This window comes from Portunus trituberculatus, chromosome 35, assembly GCF_017591435.1.
Source record: "Portunus trituberculatus isolate SZX2019 chromosome 35, ASM1759143v1, whole genome shotgun sequence".
NCBI classification, from domain to species: Eukaryota; Metazoa; Arthropoda; class Malacostraca; order Decapoda; family Portunidae; genus Portunus; species Portunus trituberculatus.
Window position 1 is genome coordinate 8,092,085 of NC_059289.1, and position 26,600 is coordinate 8,118,684.

Consider the following 26,600-nt stretch of genomic DNA (forward strand, 5'->3'; position numbering starts at 1 on the left):
AAAATCCTGCGGGTAAGACTGTCCCGAGAAAACACGTGGATAATGTTTTGGTTCCGCTGACTCGCTGAGGTGAGTGTCTCTGCCTCAGCACACGTGATTGACATGAGCCACAGGAAGAGGGATAAAAGAGCAAAAACAAAAGCAGCTCTGAACTTTTTGGAGAGCCAGGTTAGTTGAAAGAAGGCGGCGTTTCTGTCTTGTCTCCTCCATTCCCTTTTCACTGTTCGTAAGATTTTTTTTTTTTTAATCCACAGCGTGTCTTTATTATTTTCTCCCTACTTTGAATGCTGACGCTAACAGTGAGATAAGGGATAACTTTAAGATAACTTTGGTTTAATTTCGAGACAGCAGTTTGTGACCAAGGAGAGAGATGGGCACTACCATAGTATAGACATCCCGTCACCTACTTCTCAGCTGGCAAGTTGGGGGTTGCCAGCGGCCGTCAGATCTCAGACATGTACACTGTTACCAATATAGCGAAAGAACTCTTAGCCCAATTTCCCCCTTTGAGTTGTAAAGAAAATATTGAGAGAGAATGGAGGGCCTGGGTTACAGCATAGAACAATAGAGGAATAACAAAACAGAAAGAGAGAGAGAGACGGGGGCGGATTTACACCAGAGAACGATAAAGGAATAACAAAACAGAGAGAGATTATTTCATTAACATTATTTGAATAGTAAAGAAAATACCAAGAAAAGAGAGAAAGAGATTCTATCATATACACACACCACACATCCTAATAGTATAACAGAGAGAGAGAGAGAGAAAGTGAGTGAGTATTCTTTCGCTATATTGGCAACAGTGAACATCTGGCTGAGATCTGGCGATCGCTGGCAACCCCAAATCCAAGCAGCTGAGAGGTATGTGATGGGATGTCTGTAGTATAGTAGTGCCAAGAGATACACCAGATAGTAGTGAAAAGAATCATTTGGAAACATTCTCTATTGTATTGTCATGCAGTGATGGTGCGTGGCAGTCAGAAGTCGGTATTGGGCTTTTTTCATCCACAGAAAATAATTTGATATAAGTACACTGATGGCTGGGGTGTAGTGGTGTAGCACTAGCATGGTGGGCAGCAAGTTAGTGTCTTTCCACCATGGGCCAGCAGGGCTAAGAATGTGACTGATGTGTATGTGTGTAAGTGTGTGGTGGGTTGTCCAAGTCTCCTCCTATGGAATTGCCAGCCTGATATATAGAATAAATTGATGCCATGAGCCACATACTGAAGCCATCCCCTGTCTCCGCCTCCCCAGATCAGGATTGAAGTGTGGACATAGCGATGGAGGAAGATTGCTCCTTTGTGGCTCCAGGACACATCCCCACCAGGTGGCACCGGCCCCCTGGTCACCCGCAGAACCACCGAGGCTTCCACCACTCCCTGCCAAACCAAAGAAATGCCCAAGCCTACCAGAGCAACACCTGGGGCTACCAGAGTAGTGGCCAGGGATATCCCAGTGCTCCCCAGCATCACCATTACAACAGCCAGGCCTACCACAATAAGGCACAGGCTTACCAACAAGAAACATTCTCCTGTGGGCCTTGCAATCGCACATTCCACTCCAAGTACCAGTATGAGCAGCACCTCCAGGAACATGTCAAGTGCCCCTTCCCTGAGTGCAACCTGAATGCTCATCCAAAGGCCATCGAGAAACACATAGACAACCAGCACCTCCTCGTCAACTTTGCCAACCTGCAGATCGATGACGAGGCGTGGGTTGCAGAGAGGAAGAGAAGGTTCCCCACCAGCCAGAGAGCTGAGCTTCGACGTGCCCAGCAGCTGGAGAAAGTCAAGCGTGGAGAGAAGCTGGGCAAGAGTCTCAAGCGCTTTGCTTCCAGAGGTGGGAGAGGGAAGGGCAGAGGAAGGGGAAGGGGAAGAGGTGGTGGTTGTGATGGTAGGGAGGGAAGTTGTGATAGTGGTGATGTGAAAAATGAGCAGAAGAGGCCAGCCAATTCAGAGTGGAGTAACCAGCGAGGAAGGAAGAGAAAAAGAATGCTGCATGGTGGTAGGAAGGATAAAGTGGAGGAAGAGATTGAAAATAAGGAGAGAAATGTTAAAGCTGAGCCCTCCTGTGCCTTGAAGGAGGCACCACAGCATCAGAGGAGTACCCAGACAGCTGCTGCTCCCTTGCCAGACCCAGACTCTGATGAGGAGGATGCCAGGGATGGCATCCCGGCCTTTCGTGGCACCAGACATTTCTATGAGAGCACAGGAGAGATTAGCTACTTTGGCGTTAAATCTGGCACTGCCCCAGACAGTGCTGTGAAGGAGGAGGAAGTGAAGGAAGCAGCACTGTCTGAAGTGGTCATCAGTGATGAAGAGGACTGGGAAGAGAATGGGCCAAGAAATGTAAGCAGTGGTGGTGCTGCTGCTCAGTCCTCCATCCTTGTGCTTGGGGGTGCCTTGGGCAGCCTGATGGGTGCATACTCAGACTCTGAAGGAGACAGTGACTCTCCAGAATCAAGAACACTGGAGGCAGGGAGGCAGTGTGCCACTCAACACCAAAGCCAGAATGCCACAAACAACCAGCTGCCCTGCAAAACCCAAGCTGCAGAATGTGACATAACAAAGAAGGAAAGTAATGAGAGAAGTGCAGCAGCACCAGAACCTGTGACGACCACCACCACCACAGCAATAGCAGCAGTAGCAGCAGCACAACATGCAACCACCACCAAGATCACCAGGCAGCGAAGAAGGAAGAGGCACCCCAAGAATGGAATGCGCAAAGGGCCAAGGCCTCCTGGGGGAGTTCACAGAAGCTTCCCAAAGAGACGCAAGACTCTGCTGGAGAGGCTGCTGCTTCCTGACGTCACAAGGGAGAGGAATATCATCCTTCAGTGTGTGAGGTTCATTATTCAAAACAGCTTCTTCCTCCCAAAACACAGCACAGAGAAAGGAAAGGAGAAGGGAGAGAGAACAGCTGAAAAAGACAAAGAGGAACAAATGGAAGAAAATTTGATAAGAGTAGTAGAAGAGGAGAAAATGAATCAAAAGGAAGAGAACAGCACAGGAGAGAGTAATGAAAGGAGCGAGGGCATGGAGACTCAGAGTCAGGGAGAGAAGGAAGGAAGAGAAACCAAAGAAAAGAATGAGGATGAGAGAAAGAAAGAAGAAAAGGGAGGGGATGAAGAAGGAAAAGAAAAGACTGAAACTACCGGAGAGGAGCAGGAAAAGGAAAAGGATTTGGAAAGGAAGGAGAATAGTGAGGGAAAAGAAGATAATGAAGGAAAGAAGGAAACTGAGGATGAAAACATGGAGGAGAGTACAAGAAATAATGGAGAGACAGAAGTGGAATTGATATGTGAGGAAGATGAACAAAAGCATGAAAATGGAAAAGAAGAGCAAGGAGTTTGAGAGAGAACCAGAATAAGATGGAACTGTTATAAAAGAAAAGTGTAGGAGTCGTGTGTAGGAAATTGTGAGAAAGAAAAGTATAAAGCAAGATGAAGGAAATAAAACTGGAGGTGATTGTGAAGAGAGTGCTTGTAGATAAGAGAAATAATGTGAAGAGAAGAAAGAGATGGAAAGGAAAACTGGAGGGAGTGAAATGAAAAAAGGAAACTAAAATACTTTCTTGATAATTAATTGTAATGTGAGAAGTATGTTGCAAATTAAAAAGATGGATGTGGAATTATATTGTATTGTAATATGAATGTAATGTAATGTATTGTTATATACTTGCAGCTTTTGTCAAATAGAATTCTGATTTATTTGGAAACTTTCATTTTATGCACCAATAAAAGCAAGGCAAGAGAATTGACGAATAGTGAAATCACTGGAACACTTTAGGGACTGCTGACTGATAGAGTAGAAATAAACTTCATATGAATGGCTGAGGAAACAATGAAGAAGAAACAGACTGACAGCATGAAAAAAATAAGGGAAGCTGCAAGAAACCATCAGGAAAATTTCTATCAGATCCTCTCATAACCCACACAACTCTAGACAATGTACATTTAAAAGCTTCAGTAACCTTTCACAACCATTACTCTTCTATCCTTGTACAGAATTATCCTCACTGCAGAACAGTACAAGTACCAAAGACCAGTCAGTAGATACTCACAAACAATACTCTTCATCTCTTCCACAAATTTACTTACTGCAGGTGGAAAAGGGAGCTGCTACAAACTTTTACCACGTGGTATTAATTAAGCCCTTCAGCATCATTTCATAAACAATAATAGCCTTAAGAAAAGAAACATTTGCAAGTACACGTCTCTCTTGGACAGATGTGGCAGCTCCTCCCAGTGAGACCAGCCAGAACAATGGTACGAGGGAGGTCACGGCATCAGTGGTAAGGTCAGCCTGGGCTGCAGCACAGGAGTGGACTGCAGCATGGAAGGCAGGCTCCAGTCAGCTGAGGACAGTGGTGGATGGTCTGGAAGGTCTCGGGACAGACTCTGTGCCTGCGCATAAAGTCCATGAGGCGGCCAAGGGAGTTCATGGTGCCCTTGTTAAGATGGTGAGTGGTGGTTATGATGGTGGTGGTGGTGGTGGTGGTTGACTGACTGAGCCCTGGTGATCCCTGGGAGAAAGAGACTCACGGACCACACTAGTACACCACAGGACTCTGGCACAGCACAGCTGGCCACATGAGGATGAGTGAAATAATGATGATGGCAGTAGTGTTAGTGGTGATGACAGGTTGCGATGCTCCGTGCTCTGTGTTACAGCGAGGCAGTGTGGCGGCGATGGCTGGCCTGCTGGAACAACTCAGGAAGCTGGAGGAAATTGAGAAGAAGAAGGAGGGTGGTGGAGCACCTCTCTTTTCTACTCTCACCCTTCACCACATGGGTAGGTGTTGAGTGTTGGTCCATCACAGTTGTTCCAGGAGCTACTGGTGTGTGTTCAGTGATCAGTGTTCAGTTAGTGAGAGGGAGTGGGTCTGTTGATTTCATGTGGTTACTGTTTTGAATGTTTAAAATCTCTTTTGTTCTCTATCTTTTTACATCCTGGAAACACTATCTATCAATTCATCTTTCTATCTATCTTTCTATCTTTCTATCTATCCAATCTATGCATCTGTCTGCTTGTTTGCTTTTCTCTGCATATGCATGGAGAAATACAGACATTAATATTCACACTCCTCTCCTCTCTTTATCCCTCCCCTTACCTCCTCCCATTCTTCTCTCCTTAGTACTGGTTCTGACAAGTGTCCACAATGACTATGAGTGCGAAACACGAATGAAGGAGGCAGCCTGTCACCCGCTGCCCTCAGCCTGCTCCCCAGAGGCCCTCAGCTCAGCATATGCACTGTGGACACACCTGACTCACCTTCCACCCCACCACTACCCACTCAAGACACTACTGCGGGAGACACAACAGCTTTAGGCTTGTGAAAGGGAAGGATAGAGTGGTGTAGTTGTCTACTGAAGGAGTTTATCTGGAAGAATCCTTGGGAAGGTATTCATTGTAGTGTCCCTTGGAGTAAATTTGTAGTCCCCATAAGAAAGAGTGATGCAGTGATTGAAGAGATAGATTTTTAGTTCCCTTTAAAAGAAAAAAAAAAATGAATGATTGATAGAAGAGAAATAAGCTAGTAGTACTCACAAGAGGGAGAGAGAGAGAGAAAGAATTAAGTGATGAGAGAAACTGACTTGTAGTTCTTGTAATAGAGTGACAGGAGAGATATAAGCTTCCAGTCCACATTAGAAAGAGTAGGAATGAATAATTGACTGACAGGAGAGAGAGAAAGAGAGAGAGAGAGAGGTTTGCATGTCCCATTTGAGTGATACAGTAATAAGATGATAAAAGACACACATGACAGAAGGAAAGCTTAGATAAATAGACTTGGGCTGATAAGCAATGAAGAAAAAACTGGCAGGTATGAGTGATGGATATGAGAGATCTGAATAACCCTGCAGTGGAATCATAGACAAGATATGAGGTCAGAGGAGGAGTTTATAAATATGCGTTGTATTTATTCCGTATTGGCTTCACTGATTATGATGCGGTAAAAAAAAGAGAAAAAAAGAAAATAAATCGATCTTAATGTATGTACTTTTTATAACCCAATTTAAGTACAAGAGTTGGTTCATGTTCAATATGGTACAAGTTTGGATAAGATAGTCAAGTACCGTTGGAAAGCCACACTGCTCCATCACCGATCACATCAAAATCACCCAGTCAGACACTCAGACAATCACCCTGTCTCACTTAGTGACGGTCAGACCACGAGCGGGGGAGGTGTTTGTTTCTTTCAGTCTCTGCAGGCAACATGTCAAATATTCCAGGCGCAGCGCAGCTCTTTGATGAACTTGACAGTGAGTATTGAGATAACTGTGGCGGGACTGAGAGAGAGAAAGAGAAGGAGTGACTTTGGTGTCGAATCTGAGAGGATTATGTGAACAAATTAATTGGTCAGTGACTTCGGTAGTTAAGGGTAGTTTAGGGTCAAATTAAGGGTAGTTTAGGGCCAAATCAAGGGTTTAAGGTTAAGTTAAGGATGTTTAAGGTCACTACTGTGCTGTAGTAGTCTTAGGTACTACAAAAGCCAAGAGAGAAAGGTTCACATGTATTATTGTGGTAATTACTGAATGAATGAGTGAATTGGGTATGGTCTGGTAGTTTACAGTGTCTGGCTAGTGCAGTGGTAACACACTGGCCTGGCATTGCTAAGGTCGGCAGATTGAGTCTCGCTCGGGCTGGTGAGTTTAGGCTGTTTACTGGGAGGTGACTGCTGTGGGTGGGACGCCACAGTGGAGAGTTGGGTTCACCTGGCAGACGTGCTGGAGACCATCAAAGGTTATGGATACCGGAACTAAAACCAACTAACTTTTAGCTTTTCAAGGTGAGTAGTTAGGTTGTCTGGCTATTAGAGAGACAGAGAGAGAGAGAAACATTTGAAACATTTATTTATAGCCAAGTCATTTTACATACTGGTATATATGAGTATATCCAATCTTTACTGTTAAACTAAGCTAGCCTATATAAAGTAGAACTTTTCAGACAAGTACTTATCAGAGTATAAAATAGTTATACTGACTGGTGGAATAAGAACTATTTTAATAATAATAGTAACTAATAATGTTAGAGAGGAACATTGCTTGGAATTAATTGGGTACCATTGTGTGGTAGTTAGTGCTAGTTAGGTTGTTTCAAGTCATCACTTTGCTTTACTTAATTAGACAGAGAGCGTGAGTAAGTCAGAGAAATTATTGTAATAATCTTCAGAAAATAATAATGTAATCAGTGAGTTACCAATATTCTCCCTACCTACTTGTTCAGCCCTCCCTCCCTCCAAACCTTCTCTAAATATTGCTTACTGCTCCCTCCCTCTTCCTCCCATCTCCCTACCACCTTAACCCCTTCTCACCAACAGGGCAGATGTATGTACTACCAAATAAAACATTGTTTGATTATAGACTCTACCAACTTTCATTCATCCATCCATGTTTATATATAGTTTCCTAGCAAATGGGCTTTCCAGATTGACATCTATGTATAGACTCTGCCACAACATTGAACAAACAATTGACTCTCTATATAACTAGATGTTATTTAAAGGTTTAGTTGGTGATAATGTGTGTCAATATAATGAAATTAATGTTTGGAGTCATTCACACCCTTTCTAAAGGCAATGTCCAGGACTTGTGACCTGGATGCAATTTATTTCTCTTTGCTTCATATTTTTCACATTCGTTTTTACTTATTCATTTTTAGGCAGTGGTAGTGTTTTGTGGTAGAGTTTGAAGCATGGTACAACTCAGTGTTAGCTGACACACATCACAGCTGTATATGCTTGTTTTCTTCTTTTTGAGTAGAGCACAATAGGCACATTGTCGTGGGACTTTTTTTTATCACCATTATCATCATGTGATCTTGTTTCTTTAATGATATGTCTTCCACTGAGTTGTGCAGGACATATCCAAGAAAGAGATCACTACTAGGCTTCCTTAGGTGGTAGATATCACCAGCATATTTTGAGATTATCTCGTTAGTCAGCTTTAGCTTGAAGTCAAGGAAGCATTTCTGTCCATCATTTATTTTGTTGGTTACATGGTAGTTGAGTGATGTAATGTCTTGCAATCTGAAAAATATTTTCTTATAATATTTCTTCACATTCTTACAAGCTGATGTTTATATAGAGATTGTTTGGTCCATTTTGTCTACTCCAGCCATGCAGTGTTTATTGTATTTGATGCACACTCTTGGTTAATTTACTTGCTGCTCTACTACTGTTATTTCTTTTATAGAATCCTCATATATTGTGCTTAACATGTTTACATATTTCTTATCTCCATTTCAAGTACATCATTTTATGCATGTAGTGTGCTACAGTTTCACCTTTCTTCAGAACTTTTGATTTTGCTTCCCGGGAGAACAGTTTTCTGTTGGATCTCACAGTGCCTACTGCATTTAAGTAGAAAGAAGAGTTTAAAGAAAATTCTGGTAAGATGTAGAAGTTATCAACTCCTTGAATGTAGCCTTGATTCAGTAGGGACTGCATTAGTCTCAAACTATCTTAATAAACTTTGTGTTTTCACTTTTCACCTGACAAGGCATCTATTTCAAAGTCATATTTTGCTTTCTTTCCATTGTAGACTTGAAGATCCCAAACATAGGCAATGTCATACTTGGATAAGATATAACTTTGTATGCCAAATGTAGCTTGTTTTAGTGGAATGCATCAGTTCCATTTTAACCGACCTTTCCAGATCAGGAGAGACTCATCAATGCTTACATTTTGCTTTGGAACATAAGATTTTTAATCTTTGTATGAGAATATTCAGGATCTCCTTGAACTTGAATATATATAAGCAGGCAGGCTCACTGTCATCCTCATTCAGTGAAATGCAGGTACTTTAGAAGAGCAAATCTGTCTCATACATTTTCCATAAAAAGTCAAAATCATCTGATTGGTAGAGTGATATAAATAAATAGATGGCTTTTTCTCAATTCCTTGTAAAAGCATCAACAAACCCCTTGTTAGTATCTCCCCATAGTACATAGTACAATGTGATTCAGTAATTCATCATCAAAAAAAGACCTGAAATATTTCTAAAGGTGACTGGCCATCTTCCAGGACAAGTTTTACACCACTCTTTCCTGTAAAGGGAAAAAGGTTCTTTGTGTGTCAGCAGCTGATTGACTCTGCCATTTATATTGAATGTGATCCTCAGCTCATGTTTTTTTCACCACCGTCGGACTGGCTGCCCATCTGGCTCAACTTTATGCTCTGACTGTGATCAGTGGAACCACTCATACTACGAGTCGCAATCCTCAAAGTCATCCAAAAAAAATCATCTACGTCCTCCACTTACAAAGCTGTCATTTCTTCCAAAACAAAAGTTCTCTTTTTTCCTTGAAATGATACTGATAATGAAATAAAGAAAAAAAATGCATAAATTCCCAATATTAGCTTTTGTGCATCACATCCACCTCCGACAAAGCACAAGTGGTGAATGGCTTTGAGAGGCAATGTTGGCAAGTGCCTACATATTTGAGATACCAAACAATGATTTGTTTTATGAATTTTGTTATTTGTAAGGAATCATTTATAGTAGATCATGCTGTATTTTAGTGCTGTAGTATCAGAACAAGCATTTGTATATAGACAACCTGACAAAAAGTCAGTTTTAAAACATCTAGGTATAGATCCTTCACTGGGAAGGATTAATTTGTTCATCATAGATCTATCTCTGTATCAATGAGTTGCTAATACTGTTCCTGGACCTTGTTCAGTCCTTCCTCCTGTAAATCTTCTCTAAATACTGTCCAGCCCTTCTTTCCTCCTCCTCCTCCTCCTCCTCCTCCTCCTCTTCATCTTGTCCAGTCTAGGAGTGTGTGTGGGATTGCCCTTGTAATGACTCCTACTTACTGTGTGTGTAATTTTGTGTTGGGTCACTCTTAAACTTTTATTTTCTTTACCTTTTCTTTCAACTTTTTGTGATATAGTTTTTCTTGGTGGCTGTGTTGCTCCAGAGAAGTTGATGGTGTACCTGCGGGATGGAAGGACTCTCATTGGGTACCTGCGCAGCGTTGACCAGTTTGCCAACCTGGTCCTGCACCGCACCATTGAAAGGATCCACGTTGGGAATCGCTATGGTGACATAGAGCGAGGCGTCTTTGTCATCCGGGGGGAGAATGTGGTGCTGCTCGGAGAAATTGTGAGTGTTTGTGTGTGCTGGGAAAAGGGTAGGACAGCAGGGTGGGATGGTTGCCCAGAGGAGTAGTGGTGTGTTGTGGGAAATGTTTTGTTTAAGATTATAATTATCTGCATCAAGTAATGGCTAGATATGGTGGTGTGTTTAAGTGAAGACACCATTCAGCTGAGTCAGGCTGGAATGTGCAAAAATGTTTCATGCATAAAAGTCACTCTCTGTTCCCTCTATTTAATTTCTTCCTAGTTGGGTCTTTATTTTTATTTAACCAATTTTGAAAGTATAATTATTACAGTTTTTTATGCAGAAATCTTAGGGACTCTTGTGAAAGTTAGGTTTAGAATAGCTGCTCTTTGACTCCTTATGAATCCACTCCTGATAACATTCCCTCTTCTTGGTCTGGATAAAGCTGTCAAGATAAACAAATTCATTACTGCATGTGTTCATATTCCATTCACCAATAAACATGACACTAACTTGACATGGCAGCATCACTTCTTAAGGCAACAGTGCTCAGGGAAGATTAGTATTTGAACACTTCCTTGTATGTCCCAGAAACAAAGCTCTACCAATCAGTTCAGTTTTTGGAGACTGGCATCTGCATGGGCCTTTTTGTTTAATCATTTTTGTTGCCCTTAGCCAGATTTTCCCTCTTACAAAAAAGAAAAAGAGCAAGAGAAGGCAGTGTTACGGGTCTCACCTAAAGCTGTCCCTGTACAAAGGAAACTGTTATGAGGGTTGATTGTATACCATGGAATCCTGAGCCTTTGTTAGCTGAGATTTCTGATTTCAGGACGAGACAAAGGAAGACAACGACAAATTAGAAAACGTGAGCATAGAGGAAATCTTGGAGGCACAGCGAGTGGAGCAGGAGCGACGGCAGGAGCAGGAGCAGTTGAGGGCGCGGTTCATGAAGGAACGAGGGTTGCAGTACACAGCCGAGATTGGACCAGACGATATGTACTAGTGGGAGGTGAGGCTGTGTGATACTGGCCCAGACATGTAGTAATGGAGATGAGACTGAGACAAACTGGATTAAACATGTACAGGGGCATGAGGTAGTGAGATCGGCTTGGATGTGTACTAAGGGAGGTAGTGTTTCCTTTCTGTGGTTCTGCTTCTTGGCACCAGTTGTTGTGAGTGTGACTGACGCCTTCCTGGGTTGGGATTGTTCTGGTGACTAACTTGGTGATATTTAAACAGTTTATTCCATCAATACTTTTAATACATTTTTGTATTTTAACTGATATGCTTAAAGTATTGTTAGTTTTTGTATTAACTTGTATATATACACTGTAAATTTACAGTTGTATTATAGTGCCTATTTTTAATTTTCATAATTACATAAATAAATTATATTTATGCACACTTGCAAAGTAATTTCTTTTTTGTCAATAATTGGTTCTGTTTTATCATTCAGTGCTAGTGATCCTTATAGTTTCAATGCAATACAAGCACTGTACTGTAGTTCTATATATCAGGTTGTATTTGTGTTCTCAGTGAGGGACAGTGTGTGGTGCTTCATCTCAGTGAGACAGTGTGTAGATGTAGTGGTGTAGCCGTGGGAACTTGGTCAACCAGCTTGCCATGAGGTACTGTTAACAAGTTGTAAATCTTTCTGTTGTAAACTAACACTTGGAGTTATAGTTGGTTTCAATCTCTGTCTAAAAAATAATTCAGAGGCTAGAAATAGGCAAATTAGGATTCACTTTTAACAGTGTACCAAAGTAATACTAAGAGTTAAATATGGTGCTGGTCAGGCTACATCTAGATTATGCTGTACAGTTCTGGTCTTCACATTATAGGAAAGATATTGGTCTACTAGAATCAGTGCTAAGTATAATATCTAAAAGGATATGAAAGATTTCCTCTGAGACAAAACTCCTTACTTAGAAAGATAGAGATCAACTTCTGCCATAGCAATTTGTGTCACTCTATATTTTTGCTACCAGCTGTCATTGTTAAGTTGTTGGAATAGGTACTTTGCCTCTATGTACATAGATGTTTGCGCACATGCACACACATCTGCAACTTGCTGTCGCGTTAGACATATCAAGAGCTTTTGATAGAGTCTGACACAAAGCTTTCATTTCAAAACTGCCCTCCTACAGTTTCTATCGTTCTTTCTGTAACTTTTATCTCAAGTTTCCTTTCTGACCGTTCTGTTGCAGCCGTGGTAGACGGCCACTGTTCTTCTCTCAAATTTATTAACGGTGGTGTTCCTTAGGGTTCTGTCTTATCACCCTCTCTTTCTATTATTCATTAATGACGTTCTTAACCAAAAATCTTGCCCTATCCACTCCTACGCTGATGATACCACCCTACATCTTTCCACATCCTTTCAGAGATGCCCAATCCTTCAGGAAGTCAACATATCATGCAGGGATGCTGCAGAATGCCTGACTTTTGATCTTTCTAAGGTTTCTGATTGGGGCTGAAAATACTTAGTTGATTTCAATGCCTCAAAAACTCAATTCCTCCATCAATCAACTTTACACAACCTTCCAGGCAACTATCCCCTTTTCTTTAATAACACTCACCTGTCTCCCTCTTCCACAATGAATATCTTTGGTCTGTCCTTTACTCATAATCTTAACTGGAAACTTCACATCTCATCTCTTGCTAAAACAGCTTCTATGAAGTGTGAGGGCCAGCGCATTATTTCCCCTTTATTTAATTATATTATATGTGTTGCCTCTGGCCCAAGCGCGGGCTGTCGCTGTTCCGTTGTGCGGCCAAAACCCCTCTCTTTGTTTCCACCATTTTGTGCGCCTGCGAGCTTCACATTAGTAACCAGCCAGTCTTCAGTGGAGGTAGACACGTGCGCTCTTGGTTTCTGGCACAGTGTTAGTGAGACACGTGTTGCTGGGCTGTTCTTGTTACTCACTAGTCATCGGTCTGGGAGTTGTGCCCTCCTGTTGAGTAGCTGGCTTGCTACTGGGTAGACCGTGACTGTTGGAGCGACGGGCTTGTTGCTCTGGGAGAGGTGTAGTAAGTTTGGCTACATTTCTCGTGCATCCGTCCTGTATTGTGGTGGCAACGCGTGGGAGAGACACGGCATTGTCTCGTCCTGTTTGTTTGTTGGTGGCCATGGTCACCAGTGTGTTTGGGGGGTGGCTGTGTGCCCCCACCATCTGTTGTGTAGTATCAGTAGTATACTGTGTATAGTAACCAGCTAGCCTTCAGCGGAGATAGACACGCACTCTCGTCGGTCTGGCACAGTGTTAGGGAGATTCGTGTTGCTGGGCTTCGCTTGTTACTCATTAGTCATTGGTCTGGGAGTTGTGCCCTCCTGTTGAGTAGCTGGCTTGTTACTCGGTAGACCGTGGCTGTGTAGGACAATGGGCTTGTTGTCCTGAGGAAAGTGTAGCCGGTCGGGGCTGCATTTCCTGTTGTGCGTTCGTCCACTGGGTGTGGCGACGCGGAGAGACACGCTTTGTCTCGTCCTGTTTTTGCTGTTGTGGTGGCCATGGTCACCAGTGGGGTTTGTTGGGTGGCTGTGTGCCCCCACCATCTTTTGTATAGTTTCAGTAGTAAACTGTATTGTAGTGGTAGTAGCCACGCACACCATTGAAGGCTGAGAGGTTTCATGTCGGCCAGTGGTGCGTAGTTGTCGTCCGCCAGACTTGTCTGCGACGAGTATTTGGACTCGTGTATAGCTGGTGTCACCCGTAGGTGGTGTCTGGGCTTGTGTGTACATCACCGGATGTGCTGTACACATCATATATTGCAGTAGTAGTAGGCCAGGGATGTCAGTCTGACAGGTGTTAGGAAGCACCTGTTGTAGTAGGATAGTATAGTAATATATATACTGCGTGTGTTGTCACAGTCTGTGATTCATCACCGTCTGTGGACAAGGCGTGCGGAGAGGCATTAATACTTCATAGAGAAGTGGGTGGAATTGTCCTTGTGGGCGGTTTCTCTAGGGGGTATTAAGGCCTCGCCCTGTTACACATAACATGTACCATTTATAAATTCTACTTGGTTGGGTACAGGAGGAGAAGGAGTTGCTGAGGAGATTCCCTTACAGTGGGGGAAATTATACACTGTTGGCGACCTTGAAAGAACCTGAGGGTTACGTCAGCTGTGAGTTATAGTAGTGGGGACTCTGTGGAGTGTTTTATAATTCCCACTGTACTGACTGTAATAAAGCTGGCGATTTTGCCAGAATAACAGTCTAGTGAGCTGTAGCAGCTAACCGCAGCCGGGTGACGACTTACGTTTAAAACCGTAACAGAAGTTAGGTGTTCTGTGGTGTCTCTGCCAGTTTTTCTTGCCCCTCCAACTGCTAATTCTGTACAAGGGCCTTATCCGTCCTTGTATGGAGTATTCTTCGCATGTTGGGGGAGGGTTTCACTCATACAGCTTTATTAGATAGGGTGGAATCAAAAGCTTTTCGTCCCATCAACTCCTCTCCTCTGACTGATTGTCTTCAGCCTCTTTCTCACCGCTGAAATGTTGCATCTCTTTCTATCTTTTATCGCTATTTTCATGCCAACTGTTCTACTGATCTTGTGAACTGCATGCCTCCCCTTCTCCTGCAGCCTCACTGCGCAAGGCTTTCTTCTCCCTCTCATCCCTATTCTGTCCAACCCTCTAATACAAGAGTTAACCAGTACTTTCAATCATTTATACCTTTCACTGGTAAACTCTGGAACTGCTACTGTATGGTAATCTCTGGAACTCCCTACCTGTTACTGTATTTCCATCTCCCTCTGACTTAATTCCTTTTAAGAGAGAGAGAGGTGTCAAGACATTTGTCCCTTGCTTTTTGGATGACTCTTTTGACCTTTTAGGGAACTTGCAGTTCCAGTGGACTTTTATTTTTCTCTCCCTAACATTTTGTTGCCCTTGGGAGCATTCCCTCTTGCATAAAACACACACACACACACACACACACACTGTGCATAGTTGCATGTGCACACACACATGTTATATGAAAGAGATTAAAGTAACCAAGCTTGAGATAAAAGAGATGATGGAACTGGATGAAGAGAAGGCAATGGGACCGGATGAAGTCTCAGACAGAATACTGAAAGAATGTAGGGAAGAACTAACAAGTCCTATATACATCATAAAATTCTCAATAGAAAATGGAACAGTACCAGTAGAATGGAAAAGAGCTGAGGTGGTTCCCATATATAAGAGCAGAAGAAAGGAAGAACCTTTAAATTATACTGGTATCACTAACTAGTGTAATATGTAAGATGTGTGAAAGAGTAATAAAGAAACAATGGATCAAGTTCCTTGAAGACAACAAATTATCAAATGGCCAATTTGGTTTTAGAAAAGGTCGGTCGTGTGTAACAAATTTACTGAATTTCTACTCTAAAATAGTTGAAAGAGTACAAGAGAGAAAGGGATGGGTTGACTGTAATTATTTGGATTTAAAAAAGGCGTTTGATAAAATGCCACATGCAAGATTACTGTGGAAGTTAGAGGAGAAGGGTGGCTTAAAAGGAAGCACATTGAGATGGATGGAAAATTATTTGAGGGGAAGAGAAATAAGGATGGTAGTTAAAGATATGAAGTCCAAGTGGAGAGCAGTAGAAAGTGGAGTGCCACAGGGGTCAGTATTGGCGCCAATACTTTTTCTCGTATATATAGATGACATGCCAGAGGGAGTGAACAGCTACATAAATCTGTTTGTGGACGATGCAAAACTTTGCAGAGTTATAAAGCAAAAAGAGGATTGTGAAATACTGCAGGAAAACCTAAATAAGATCTGGAAATGGAGTAAAAAGTAGGAGATGGAATTCAATGTGGACAAAAGCCATGTCATGGAAAATGGGAAAGAGTGAAAGACAACCAGTGGTAATCTATAAGATGGGAGATGGAGTAGAACTGGAGAAAGTAAAAAAGGAAAAGGACTTGGGAGTGACGATGGAAGAAAACAATCAACCGGTAAGCCATATAGATAGAATTTTCAGAGACATAAAATTTGCTAAGGAATATTGGATTAGCATTTCACTACATGGACAAAGAAATGATGAAGAAATTGATAAGTACTATAATAAGACCCAGATTGGAATATGCAGTTGTGTGGACCCCCATAAAAAGAAACACATAAGGAAGTTGGAGAGACTACAAAAAATGGCTACAAGAATGGTTCCAGAATTTGAAGGGATGACATATGAGGAGAGACTAAAGGCTATGGATCTACCATCCTGGAACAGAGAAGGGAAAGGGGATCTGATACAAGTTTATAAATTGATCAACAGAATGGTTAAAGTGGATAATGAGAAACTGATCCTGATCGAAGAACATGACATTCGAAGCTCAAGATTGCATAGTAAAAAAACTGAGGAAGGGAAGATGTCTGAGATATGTTAAAAAATATAGTTTCCTGCTAAGATGTGTTGAGACTTGGAACAGTTTGAGTGAAGAAGTGGTGTCAGCAATGAGTGTGCATAGTTTTAAAGAAAAATTGGATAAATGTAGATATGGAGACACGAGCGTAAAGCCCAGACCATGTAAGACTACAACTAGGTAAATACACATGCTGTGCTTAGTTAGTTGCACGTGCACACACGCAAATACATGGGGAACTGAGGAACATAAGGATATGCAAAGAGAGGTGATTAAGTACTTGGGTAATATGATAAGAAGAGATGGAAGAATACTATTAGTTACTTTAAAAAACTGGAGAGAAATGGAAGTAATGGGTAATGCTGGACAATGGAGTAAGATGTTATTGTTGACTGGATCAGTGGGTGAAGGAGTCAACAAGGTACAGGGGGGAAGAAGAACCATCATTGCTTGACCTAGTATTCACAAAGAAGCCAGAGCCCTCTCTCAACATACAATACCTTATGGTGTATGGGAAGAAGTGATCTTGTGACATTAGAGTTGGAAATACAGGAAGAGGATGGGATGGGATACAGAGATGACTACAAAAAAGAGATTGAATTATGCAAGAGCAGATTTTGAAAAATTAAGGAAATTTTTTGCTGATATTGAATGGAGAAACATTGTGTACAGAAGGACAATACAAGAGATATATGTAATATTCATACGGAAATATAATGGAGTAAAGAAATAGCACGTACCTATTTATAGAGTTAAGAAAAATATACACGCTTGGTACAATGCTAGATGCACAGAAGTTAGAAGGGCAAAAGATAAAGCTTGGAAGTTACTCATAAAACAGAAAAATGACAATAACAAACAGCAGTATAAGGAAGCAAAAATTGAATACATTAGAGTAAGGAGAAAGGAAGAAACTGAGAAAGATGAAAAAAGATGAAAGATGAAAAATAAGGAAACAACAGAAAATATAATTAAAGGAGGGAAGACATACCAAACAGAAAAGGAAATATGTGAAATAATGAATGAGAGCTTCAAAACTGTGTTCATTGTAGAAGAGGATTTTAAAGAACCAAATAGGACATTGCATTGCCGAGGATTGCAGAAAATCATAGTGCACAAAGAAGATATTAGAAGATTATTAGATTATTTGGATGTCAGAAAAGCAATGGGGCTGGACTGTGTATCAGGCTGGGTGCTAAAAAAATGTAGAGCAACTGTTGGATCCAATTTGGTAAATGATTACAAGTTCTTTAAATGAAGGGAGAGTTCCACTAGAATGGAAGAAGCCAACATAATACTGATATTTAAAGGAAGAAAGACAACTGAGCCCTTAAATTACAGACCAGTGTCACTTTCAATTGTTATGGGGAAGTTGTGTGAAAGTTATAAAAAAATGGATTAAACATCTGGAAGAACAAGTTATATTGAACGGACAATTTGGGTTCAGGACAAGATGGTCACATGTATCGAACTTAAGTTTCTACTCAAGAGTAATAGAAGGACTGGAAAGCAGAGATGGATGGGTGGACACAGTATACCTGGACATAAAAAAGGCTTTATTGATAAAGTCCCTCATGAAGGATGGCTTTGGAAACTGGAGAACATAGGAGGACTGCCAGGAACTTTGTTAGACTGAATAAGGGATTATTTGAAGGATAGACAGATGAGAACTGTGATTAGAGATACATACTCATCTTAGGGTAAAGTAACAAGTAGAGTGCCACAAGGGTCAGTGTTAGCCCCTATTATGTTCCAAATTTATGTAAACAACATTCACAATGGGATAAACAGTTACATTAATTTGTTTGTTGATGATACAAAGCTGCTAAGAGTAATCAAAACCCAGGAGGACTGTTTGGTGTTACGGGAAGATGTATTAACAAAATCTACGAATGGAGTAAGAAGTGGAAATTGGAGTTCAATGCCAAGAAATGTTACGTAGTGGAACTAGGAAAGAGTAAGAGAAGACCAATATGGAACTATCTGATGGGAGAGGAACAAATAATGAAGACTAAAGAGGAAAAAGATCTGGGAGTGATTACACAGGAAAATCTGAACCCCGAAAAATGCAAAAGTAAGATACTTGGATTAGCATGTAAAATATTGACTAATATGAGAGTGGCATTTCAATTCATGGACAATGATATGAAAAAAGTTATCACAAGAATAATATGTCCAAAGCTGGAATATGCAGCAGTGGTGTGGTCTCCGAACTCTTAAAAAGATACAAGAAGATTAGAACGGATTCAGAAGATTGCTACAAAGAAAGTGCTGGAACTAAAGAACCTAACATAATGAAGATAGGCTAAAGGAAATGGGACTGCCAGCCTTACAAGATAGCAGAGAATGGGGAGACTTAATAACAATGTACAAGATAGTCAATGGTGTTGAAAAGATAGGCAAGGAAGACCTAGTGCTGGTGACAGAAGATAGAAGGACAAGAGGACATGTAAAAGATTAGGATGAGGCAGTGAGTGAAGGATATTGGAAAATAGTTTTCCACATAGAATGGTGAAAGAGTAGAATGCATTGAGTGATGAAGTTGCTACAGTACATATTGTGCATAACTTTAAGGAAAATTGGATAAATGGAGACAGGACAGTATGAGCCCCGCTCGAATCCTGTACAATACAACTAGGTAAGTACACACACACACACACGAGTGGAGTAAGAAGTGGAAATGGAGTTCAATACCAAGAAATGTCACATAATGAAACTAGGAAAGAGTAAGAGAAGACTGGTACGGAGCTATCTGATGGGAAAGGAACTAACAATGAAGACTAAAGAGGAGTAGGATTTGGAAGTGATTACACAGGAAAATCTGAGCCTCGAAAAACATGCAAGATACTTGGATTAGCATATAAAATGTTGACTAATATAAGAGTGGCATTTCAATTCATGGACAAAGATGTGATGAAAAAATTATCACAAGCATGATACATCCAAAGCTGGAATGTGCAGCAGTGGTGTGGTCTCCGAGCTCTAAAAAAGATATAAGATTTAGAACGTATTCAGAAGATTGCTACAAAGATGGTGCCGGAACTAAAGGCCCTAACATATGAAGAAAGGCTGAAGATACAAGATAGAAGAGAGTGAGGAGACCTAATAACAATGTATAAAATGATAAATGGCATTGAAAAGATAGACAAGGAAGACCTGGTGCTAGTGATAGAAGTTAGAAGAACAAGAGAATATGTAAAGAAGGTTAGGATGAGGTAGTGTGTAAAGGATATTGGAAAATATCATTTTCCACATAGAATGGTGGAAAAGTGGAATGTATTAAGTGATGGAGTTGCTACAGCACATAATGTGCATAACTTTAAAGAAAAATTGGATAAATGGAGACATGGAGACAGGACACTATGAACCCTGCTCAAATCCTATACAATACAACGTAAGTAAATACAATGAGGTAAATACACATGCACACACACTTCCCTAGTTCAGTGAAGGGTAAAGGAAAAAGACACACATTACTGCTCTTTTAAGAATCAACATTTTAAAATTTATACAGGAGTATTTGTCTTTGAAGTTAATTACATATTTTGTGATCTTTAAAGAAAAAAATCAAATAATGTAAAGTATTGACTGACTAGATGTACATGTAAACATTAAGTAGCTAACTCATAACATTTTGTACATAACATGCTGCAAAATATCATCATACATATATGAATTACATAAGTTACATATTTCACTTTTGTAGGGAACTCCAACATTGGAGGTTGATGTCTGGACTTGTCCTAAATAATGTTCTTGTCTTCGAGATCAGCCAAAGCTCATTTCAACTAGGGAACAATTTGACATTAAATAAAATAGTCCATGTATTTTTAAATACCAAGTTAACATCCCTGTGAAGGGAAGTAACTGAGACGAGGTGTCTTTATGGACATGTCTCTTGCTCACACTTCCACCTCAGCACCTCAACAGGAAACAAACTAGTCTGTTCTGTTCACACTGTATATGCTGCAGTGTTTGAGACCAGCCCTCAGCACCAAAGCCCAGCACTGACCCTTGCACCACCTCACCACACTCTTGTTGAGGCTGCTGAGGCTGTACTATCACCATCCATACATTCACAACCTCTCCATTCATCCCTACCATGCATTCACACTGCACATGCATCACTCTAGCACCTAACATCCCTTTAGTGTCCAATCATCCATCCATCCTGCCTCTTTATCACCTTTCCACCATAGTCGACTCTCACTCGCCCACAAACTATTTTTTTATTTTTAAGTTATCCATTTACAGAAAAAATTAATCCCTAAAAATAAATAGACTACTTCCATATAAACAGCTCCTGAGCTTGCAGCTGAATCATATATAAAGAGTATAACTTTTAATTACAATATAAAATATTTATAGATATGATACAATTTCAGTCTTAATACCAAAGACCAGGCATATACATATACACATGTGTGTATGTACGTTTTCAATAAGGATTCATCACTAGCCTGAATATTTAATATCACTCCTACTATCACATTCCCTTCGAACTGCACAAGCCTGATATTCTTTCTTCCCTATTGGTGTACTTGTACTTGAAGGTCAAGGTAAGAATATTGTTTTGGCATTCACAGTGTAGTAGTAGGTTGTACTTGGGCATGCCAGCAAATATTTGTACTTCACTTTGTCAGGTGAGGTGACAGTGCTAACTAGTGATGATGCCAAGGTAGGTAGGTCAGTCAGCAAGGTAATGGAAACTGCAGTTCATATCATACATACCAGTAATATTATGTAAAGCTTCTTGGGCTCTTGCCCAGTAGAATGTTAAAGGTTTAGTAGTACACTGAGGTAAAGAATATATTATATATGTTTACTATATACACAAAGGCAATGGTTATAGGTACAAGAAATATATGAAGATGAAATGGCTATAATACAATGAATGAATGCAAAGGATATATAATATAGATGCTTAGGAAGCACACTAAAGTTACTATCATATTAGTGAGATTTTTGGTTGATGATAATGCAATACAATGAGTAGTGTCATGGTTGCTTCAGAGGCTGGAACACAGAGTTGTGTTCTAGTGTCACTATCACAGGACACCACACACCACTGGCCTTGCTGCTGCCAACACAAGGTCTGAGTATTGGAGGCATTCAGATACCTCATTTGTGTATGGGTTGAGTTTTGAAGGTAAACTTTAGGGCACTAACTCCTAGCCAGTTTAAGAGAGAATGTTTTGTTCTGTAAAAACCGTGCATGGTGGGAAAGGCAAAGAAAACTCCTTATGCTACATAGTGTCCATACACAGAGGCCATGCCTGTGTGGTGACCTCAGCATGGGCAAGGCAGGGCAGAGACTTCAATGATGTGTGCTGTGCTGACAAGTGATGTAGAAATTGAAGTGTAAACATGACATCAAAGATTAACTAACCACAATCCAACAAAATTAATGTATAAATATATTCCTATGATTGATAAGTTCATTAATTCCATCAATCATTCTGTTCAAAGCCTAAGCACACACCAGTAACACTTCATTTCCTAGGCCTCAAACCTTTGACTTTCTCTCTATTACATGCAACAGACCATGAGGTGTCTGAAAAGGCTGCATTATGTTGGGCTATTTGCCACACCTCCGTCAATGCACACTAAGCAGATCACATGCAATTTTTTCCATGTATGTTGAGCAAAGAAATAAAAAGTGTTGCATTTGCTAAATTTTGCAGAGTGGATTTGGCTGGCAGTGAGTGTGCTAAGAGGACTGGCACTGCAGGGGAGCAGTTCAAAGAGAGTCAACACAAACCAAGATCTCGCCTTGTATGGATACAGTAATGAAATTGCATGCACTTTTAAGAATTACGGAAGCAACATTGTTTGAAAAGCTTCACTGAAAGGTGTGGGCTTTGGAATGTAACTCATGTTGAACAAATTTCTGTCTACCACAGTGGAGACACTTTCCATCTTTGGTGAACCTGACAAAAATATGCACAACAAAAAATGTGTATGTAAATGAGTGCATTACAAGCAAACTGATGGAGAAGTGACGAGTTTGTATGAGATCAGCGCAGAAAGCTTGGGTCGTTGTGACATTAGTGAATGGGGAATGTTTACAGATGAGCCGATGTAATGGCAAGGAGACAGAACACCTCCACAAGACATAGAAAGTCACGTCTGATGAGCAATGCAATCAATTGTTTACTGTTGGAAACAGTTCCAGTGGATCGAGCTCTTCCCCACCAGCCTGGGAGGTCCCCATGGAGCCCTCCCGCTGTGTTTCAGAGGTGAAGTTGATCTTGAGTCCTACCTTTTCAATGGCAAGGGGATTCTCAAGAGCCAGCTGGAGATGCTCGTCAATAATGTGAGGGTACAAAGCTGCCCTGGCATTGAAGTGTTCAGTACAAAACACGCACTGCAATCCCTTGGCCTCATTCTCATTCTGGTGCGACTTGATGTGCTTCTGAAGGCTGGTGGAAGAGCCAAACACCACACCACAGCGAGTGCAACTGTACTGCTTTAGGTGCGTGATCATGTGCTGGCTGAGGCTCGACTCATACCGGAAAATCTTGGCACAGTTTGGCATGCTACACTTCAGATTACCATTATCAGATTCCACTTCCATTTTAGGAGTAATTATTTCTAAGTTGCTACTATTATCCACTTCCATCTTGGGAGTCATGATTTCTTCAATGCCCAGACCCGAGGTGTTCTTGTCAGCTTGTATGGAGTGCAGTGCAGTGGAGTTAACAGGAGCTTCCTCCAGTATGGTCTCGGGAATGATGACAGACTCTGGCATGTCCTTTTCTATGTTATCAGAATCCTGTTCCACTTTGATGAAAATATTGTGAGACATGAGATGTTCCTGCCAGTCAGACACCTTGGAGAAGTACTTTGAGCACAAGGTGCACTGCACAGTGTTGTCCTGTCCAGGCACAGCAATGTCAGTGAGAGTGAGTTCATTGTGGACAAATGAAGTTACAGCATCTTGGTCCAGCTGATTCTGTTCCAGTATGCTGACTGTTGGCTCACTCACCAGCCTCCCATTGTCATCAACCATGCAGATCTCAAAGTCAGATTCGCCCAAACCTTCATTGTTGGGAGTACGAACATTCTGAGGCTGAGTCATCACCACATTGGGATTGACAGAAATGGAATCCTCAGCGTCCTCATCCCCAGTGCCCTCCCCAGCACCCATCATTGCCACCCCTGATGCCTGGAGCTGGCTCAGCAGACTCTCATCCAGTGTCATGGGCTGGATGTTCAGCAGAGACGAGGGATCAATGCTGCCTAGATTGAGCCCGTGTATATGTAGAGAGACGGTGCCATCCGCCATCATTATCACAGGATTGAGGTTCTCCTCATTAGGAATTTCCATCACAGTCTGTTCAGCCTGAGCCTCTGTGTTTATGTCGTCTTCATTTATAGTGTCTAGTTTGTTGGGTGCTTTGGTGGCCACAGACGGAATGGCCTTGAAGTGCTTGATGACGTGAGCCTTGCGGTGACCGGATGTTCTGAACTTCATCCCGCAGTGATTGCACTTGAAAGGTTTGTCACCTGTGTGTAGTCGCATGTGTATGCTCAAGCTGCCTTTGGTGGCAAACATTGTGTTGCAGATGTGGCACATGAAATCTTTCTTCTTAGTGTGTGTTTTCATGTGTACATCTAAAGTAGATTTAACAGCAAAGGCCTTGTTACACTGAGAACAGGAGAAGGGTCTCTCTCCTGTGTGGATTCTGATGTGTCGCACTAAGTCTGAAGGTTTCTTAAAACTCTTGCTGCATGTCTTGCAGGAATGAGCATGCTTTTGTGTGTCAGCCTGAAAAATTGAAGCACAGATTACTGAAGGTACTAGATAGTCTTGGATATGAACTGTTGCTTTCTTCATCTCAAGAGAGCTTGATGTACACCTTGTACTTAGCTTTTTATGGTGCACTTGTCCTTATGACACACTACTACAAATACAAGAGCATACACAAGAAAGTCCTCCACAAAACTCATATTTCCATGAAACTCCAACAAGACTCACCTCCTCTGATGCACTGTCCTTCCCGTACAAGACATGAAGGTTCTTGTCTTCCTGGGCCAAGCGCTGCTGCTTGCCATCACCACTTTTACCTTCTTGCTTCCCCTGACCCTCCTCCAGACTAAGGTTGGCTTCAGTTGTCTGCTGTAGAATGGTATCCATCTCCTCAGCAGTGAGGATAACCTTCTCCTTACCATCACCACCATCATCATCTTGCTGTGTGGGGAGACAGAAAATTTAATCATCATTTGCTGTGATGGGTTTGACTTTCCCAATACTGTGTTTGGTGAGACACTGTGGTGTGTAAATAGACTGTGGAATGTTAGCTACGGTGAAAAGGGGTGAGATGAGGAGGAAAGACCAAGAAGAGAGGTAGAAGACAGAGAAGAGAGGAAGACAGGAAGACCAAGAAGATAGAAAGGAGACAAAGAAAACAAGAGGAGAGAGAGAGAGAAGGGGGGGGGGGGTGCTGCATGTTCTACCTTGGATTTACTAAAGGCTTCATTGAGCAGGTCGATGCTGTGGACTTTGATGTGCCGTTGGAATGCCTCTGGAGTTGTGAACATCTTGTCACACACAGGACACTGCCACATGCTGCAAAACCAACAAGTTAATTAACTGCACAATGCTACAAAATACTAATCATCCCTACACATATTGAATAAAAGTCCATTATCTCTCACCTCTGACAAATATTATAAAAAAAAAAATCCCCAAATAATGTATCCTTTTGAGGTTCTTTCATTGCAATACCTAGAATGTTCCCCTTGGATGTGCTTGAGAAGTTGAGCTGAAGTCTGGAATTTCTCTGGACAGACGTTGCACTGGTGGCTTTCTGAGGATTGGAGGTGCTGCTGCTGGTGCTCCTGTTAACACACGGCACAGTGAGGGAACATGTCAGGTAGTGGGTGTGTGCAGCATTGGTCTTTATTCTGAAACACTTCTGCCCACATCACTCCTTTTAAAACAATCTTGCTGAAGTTATAATTTTTTAAGGGTGTTGTTATTGTTCTAGAGACATATTAATAAGATTTTATATTATGGAGAAACCTTATTGAGAACCCAGATAAGTATCTCTGTGATCTTTGAAAACAGTTGTAGAAAGAGCAAAGTGTTTCTGAATATGGGTCACTGGTGCATTCTGTCCTACAAAACCAGAAACATCCAGCACAAGCTCCAGAACTGTCATCACATTTATGTCAGTCAATTTCTGTGTATTCACCTTGAAGGATTGGCAGGTGAGGAACTCTTTGCTGCAGGTGTTACAGCGATACACCTTGTCAGCGGTGTGTGTTCGCCAGTGGGAGCGGAGGTGAGACAGCTTGAGGAACATTTTCTTACATTCGCCACACCTTGAAGAGAGGCAAAGGATAATAAGTATGCTGGTAATGCTCCATCATTTGGTTTCCTGAATGCTTTGGTGTGATTTGAAGCTCAATGCAGGAAAATGTGAGAGGAGGTGCATCACAATAAACATACACATGCAATACTTACTTGTACATCTTTGTAACGGACACCATGGAGTCCTGAGGCTCCTTCCTTGGTGTAGCAGTGCTGGGCGAGTCTCCAGCCGGGGTAATGTCAGACACCTCACCGATGGACTCCTGAGAACTCAGCAGCTGCACAAGTTGTGAGGAGGGAATCTCACTTCCCTGGCCTAGGTTTGACAGGTCCAGGGTGGGCTGGGGAAAAAATTCAATTATAATTTTCTGATCTTTGTAAAAATTATACTACTTCCATTTTGTTCATTTGCAAATAATAAAGATACTATTAGACACTCCAGCTAAGTAATGAAAAAGAAGCAATGGCTAATGAGTCTCACTGTTACATGGAAGGTGAAGCCGTCCGAGAAGGCCTGGTGGTCAAAGTTGGACTCGAGCAGCGTGGTGGTGGCAGAAGCAGTAGTACCATCAGTGCCAGCAGCAACACCAGCAGAATGTGAGGGCACAATGCTGGTCCCCTCATCCCTCTCTACCAGACTGGCTGTCAGCACATCGCCAGTGGGGCCACCAAGACTTTCTCCTGCACCAACATGCACAAAATGATCTATAAATTCATTCTACATAAATCATCATTACTTCATGGGTTTTTTTCTCATTGTGGCCCTTTTAGTATTTTGAAACTTGGACTCCCTCATTGTGTATTTTCTTCTCACACAGTGTCTACTCTCCTAAATATAAACAGACATCCAAAATAATCTAAGTTACGGTG

The 26,600-nt window shown here is 41.5% G+C and overlaps 4 protein-coding genes across 11 annotated transcripts in view; 3 read left to right on the forward strand and 1 right to left on the reverse strand.

Moving 5' to 3' along the window:
* LOC123512996 (inner centromere protein-like) lies at positions 1-3,710 on the forward strand. Its single transcript, XM_045269782.1, has 2 exons — positions 1-168; positions 1,255-3,710. Exon 2 carries the CDS (start codon positions 1,281-1,283, stop codon positions 3,351-3,353), a length of 2,073 nt encoding a protein of 690 aa, XP_045125717.1. The 5' UTR covers positions 1-168; positions 1,255-1,280; the 3' UTR covers positions 3,354-3,710.
* LOC123513034 lies at positions 3,619-5,993 on the forward strand. Its single transcript, XM_045269846.1, has 4 exons — positions 3,619-3,637; positions 4,229-4,461; positions 4,673-4,793; positions 5,137-5,993. The coding sequence occupies exons 1-4, from the start codon at positions 3,619-3,621 to the stop codon at positions 5,328-5,330; spliced, it is 567 nt and encodes a 188-aa protein (XP_045125781.1). The 3' UTR covers positions 5,331-5,993.
* A 90-nt stretch (positions 5,994-6,083) lies between these two features.
* On the forward strand, positions 6,084-26,471 carry LOC123512997 (U6 snRNA-associated Sm-like protein LSm1). 7 transcript variants are annotated; one of them, XR_006677231.1, is made up of 5 exons: positions 6,084-6,262; positions 9,906-10,108; positions 10,896-11,075; positions 11,603-11,694; positions 22,096-22,351. XR_006677231.1 is itself a non-coding variant. In XM_045269785.1 (4 exons), the coding sequence occupies exons 1-3, from the start codon at positions 6,217-6,219 to the stop codon at positions 11,067-11,069; spliced, it is 423 nt and encodes a 140-aa protein (XP_045125720.1). In that variant the 5' UTR covers positions 6,084-6,216; the 3' UTR covers positions 11,070-11,075; positions 22,096-22,351. The 7 variants fall into 7 exon arrangements, 6 of the variants coding, with proteins under 6 accessions (XP_045125720.1, XP_045125719.1, XP_045125718.1 ...); XM_045269785.1 differs by lacking the exon at positions 11,603-11,694; XM_045269784.1 differs by lacking the exons at positions 11,603-11,694; positions 22,096-22,351 and adding an exon at positions 26,225-26,471 and having other exon boundaries at positions 6,091-6,262.
* Positions 19,889-26,600, reverse strand: part of LOC123512995 (zinc finger protein 236-like) — a 35,801-nt gene continuing 29,089 nt past the window's right edge. For both annotated transcript variants that reach the window (XM_045269781.1, XM_045269780.1), the window contains exons 24-30: positions 26,212-26,411; positions 25,884-26,071; positions 25,612-25,741; positions 25,143-25,255; positions 24,872-24,983; positions 24,393-24,605; positions 19,889-24,182 (exon numbers count right to left, since the gene is read on the reverse strand). In XM_045269781.1, the coding sequence (XP_045125716.1) occupies positions 22,557-24,182; positions 24,393-24,605; positions 24,872-24,983; positions 25,143-25,255; positions 25,612-25,741; positions 25,884-26,071; positions 26,212-26,411 (2,582 nt within the window). In that variant the 3' untranslated portion in view covers positions 19,889-22,556. The remainder of the gene's footprint in view (positions 24,183-24,392; positions 24,606-24,871; positions 24,984-25,142; positions 25,256-25,611; positions 25,742-25,883; positions 26,072-26,211; positions 26,412-26,600) is intronic.

Bases quoted from the DNA above. Each gene is read 5' to 3' on its own strand.
- LOC123513034 (XM_045269846.1), top strand. The intron at 4,462-4,672 runs GTGAGTGGTGGT...TCTGTGTTACAG, and splicing joins ATGGTGCCCTTGTTAAGATG to CGAGGCAGTGTGGCGGCGAT. The intron at 4,794-5,136 runs GTAGGTGTTGAG...TTCTCTCCTTAG, and splicing joins TCTCACCCTTCACCACATGG to TACTGGTTCTGACAAGTGTC.
- LOC123512997 (XM_045269785.1), top strand. From the start codon at position 6,217: ATGTCAAATATTCCAGGCGCAGCGCAGCTCTTTGATGAACTTGACA. The intron at 6,263-9,905 runs GTGAGTATTGAG...TAGTTTTTCTTG, and splicing joins GCTCTTTGATGAACTTGACA to GTGGCTGTGTTGCTCCAGAG. The intron at 10,109-10,895 runs GTGAGTGTTTGT...TTCTGATTTCAG, and splicing joins TGGTGCTGCTCGGAGAAATT to GACGAGACAAAGGAAGACAA.
- LOC123512996 (XM_045269782.1), top strand. From the start codon at position 1,281: ATGGAGGAAGATTGCTCCTTTGTGGCTCCAGGACACATCCCCACCAGG.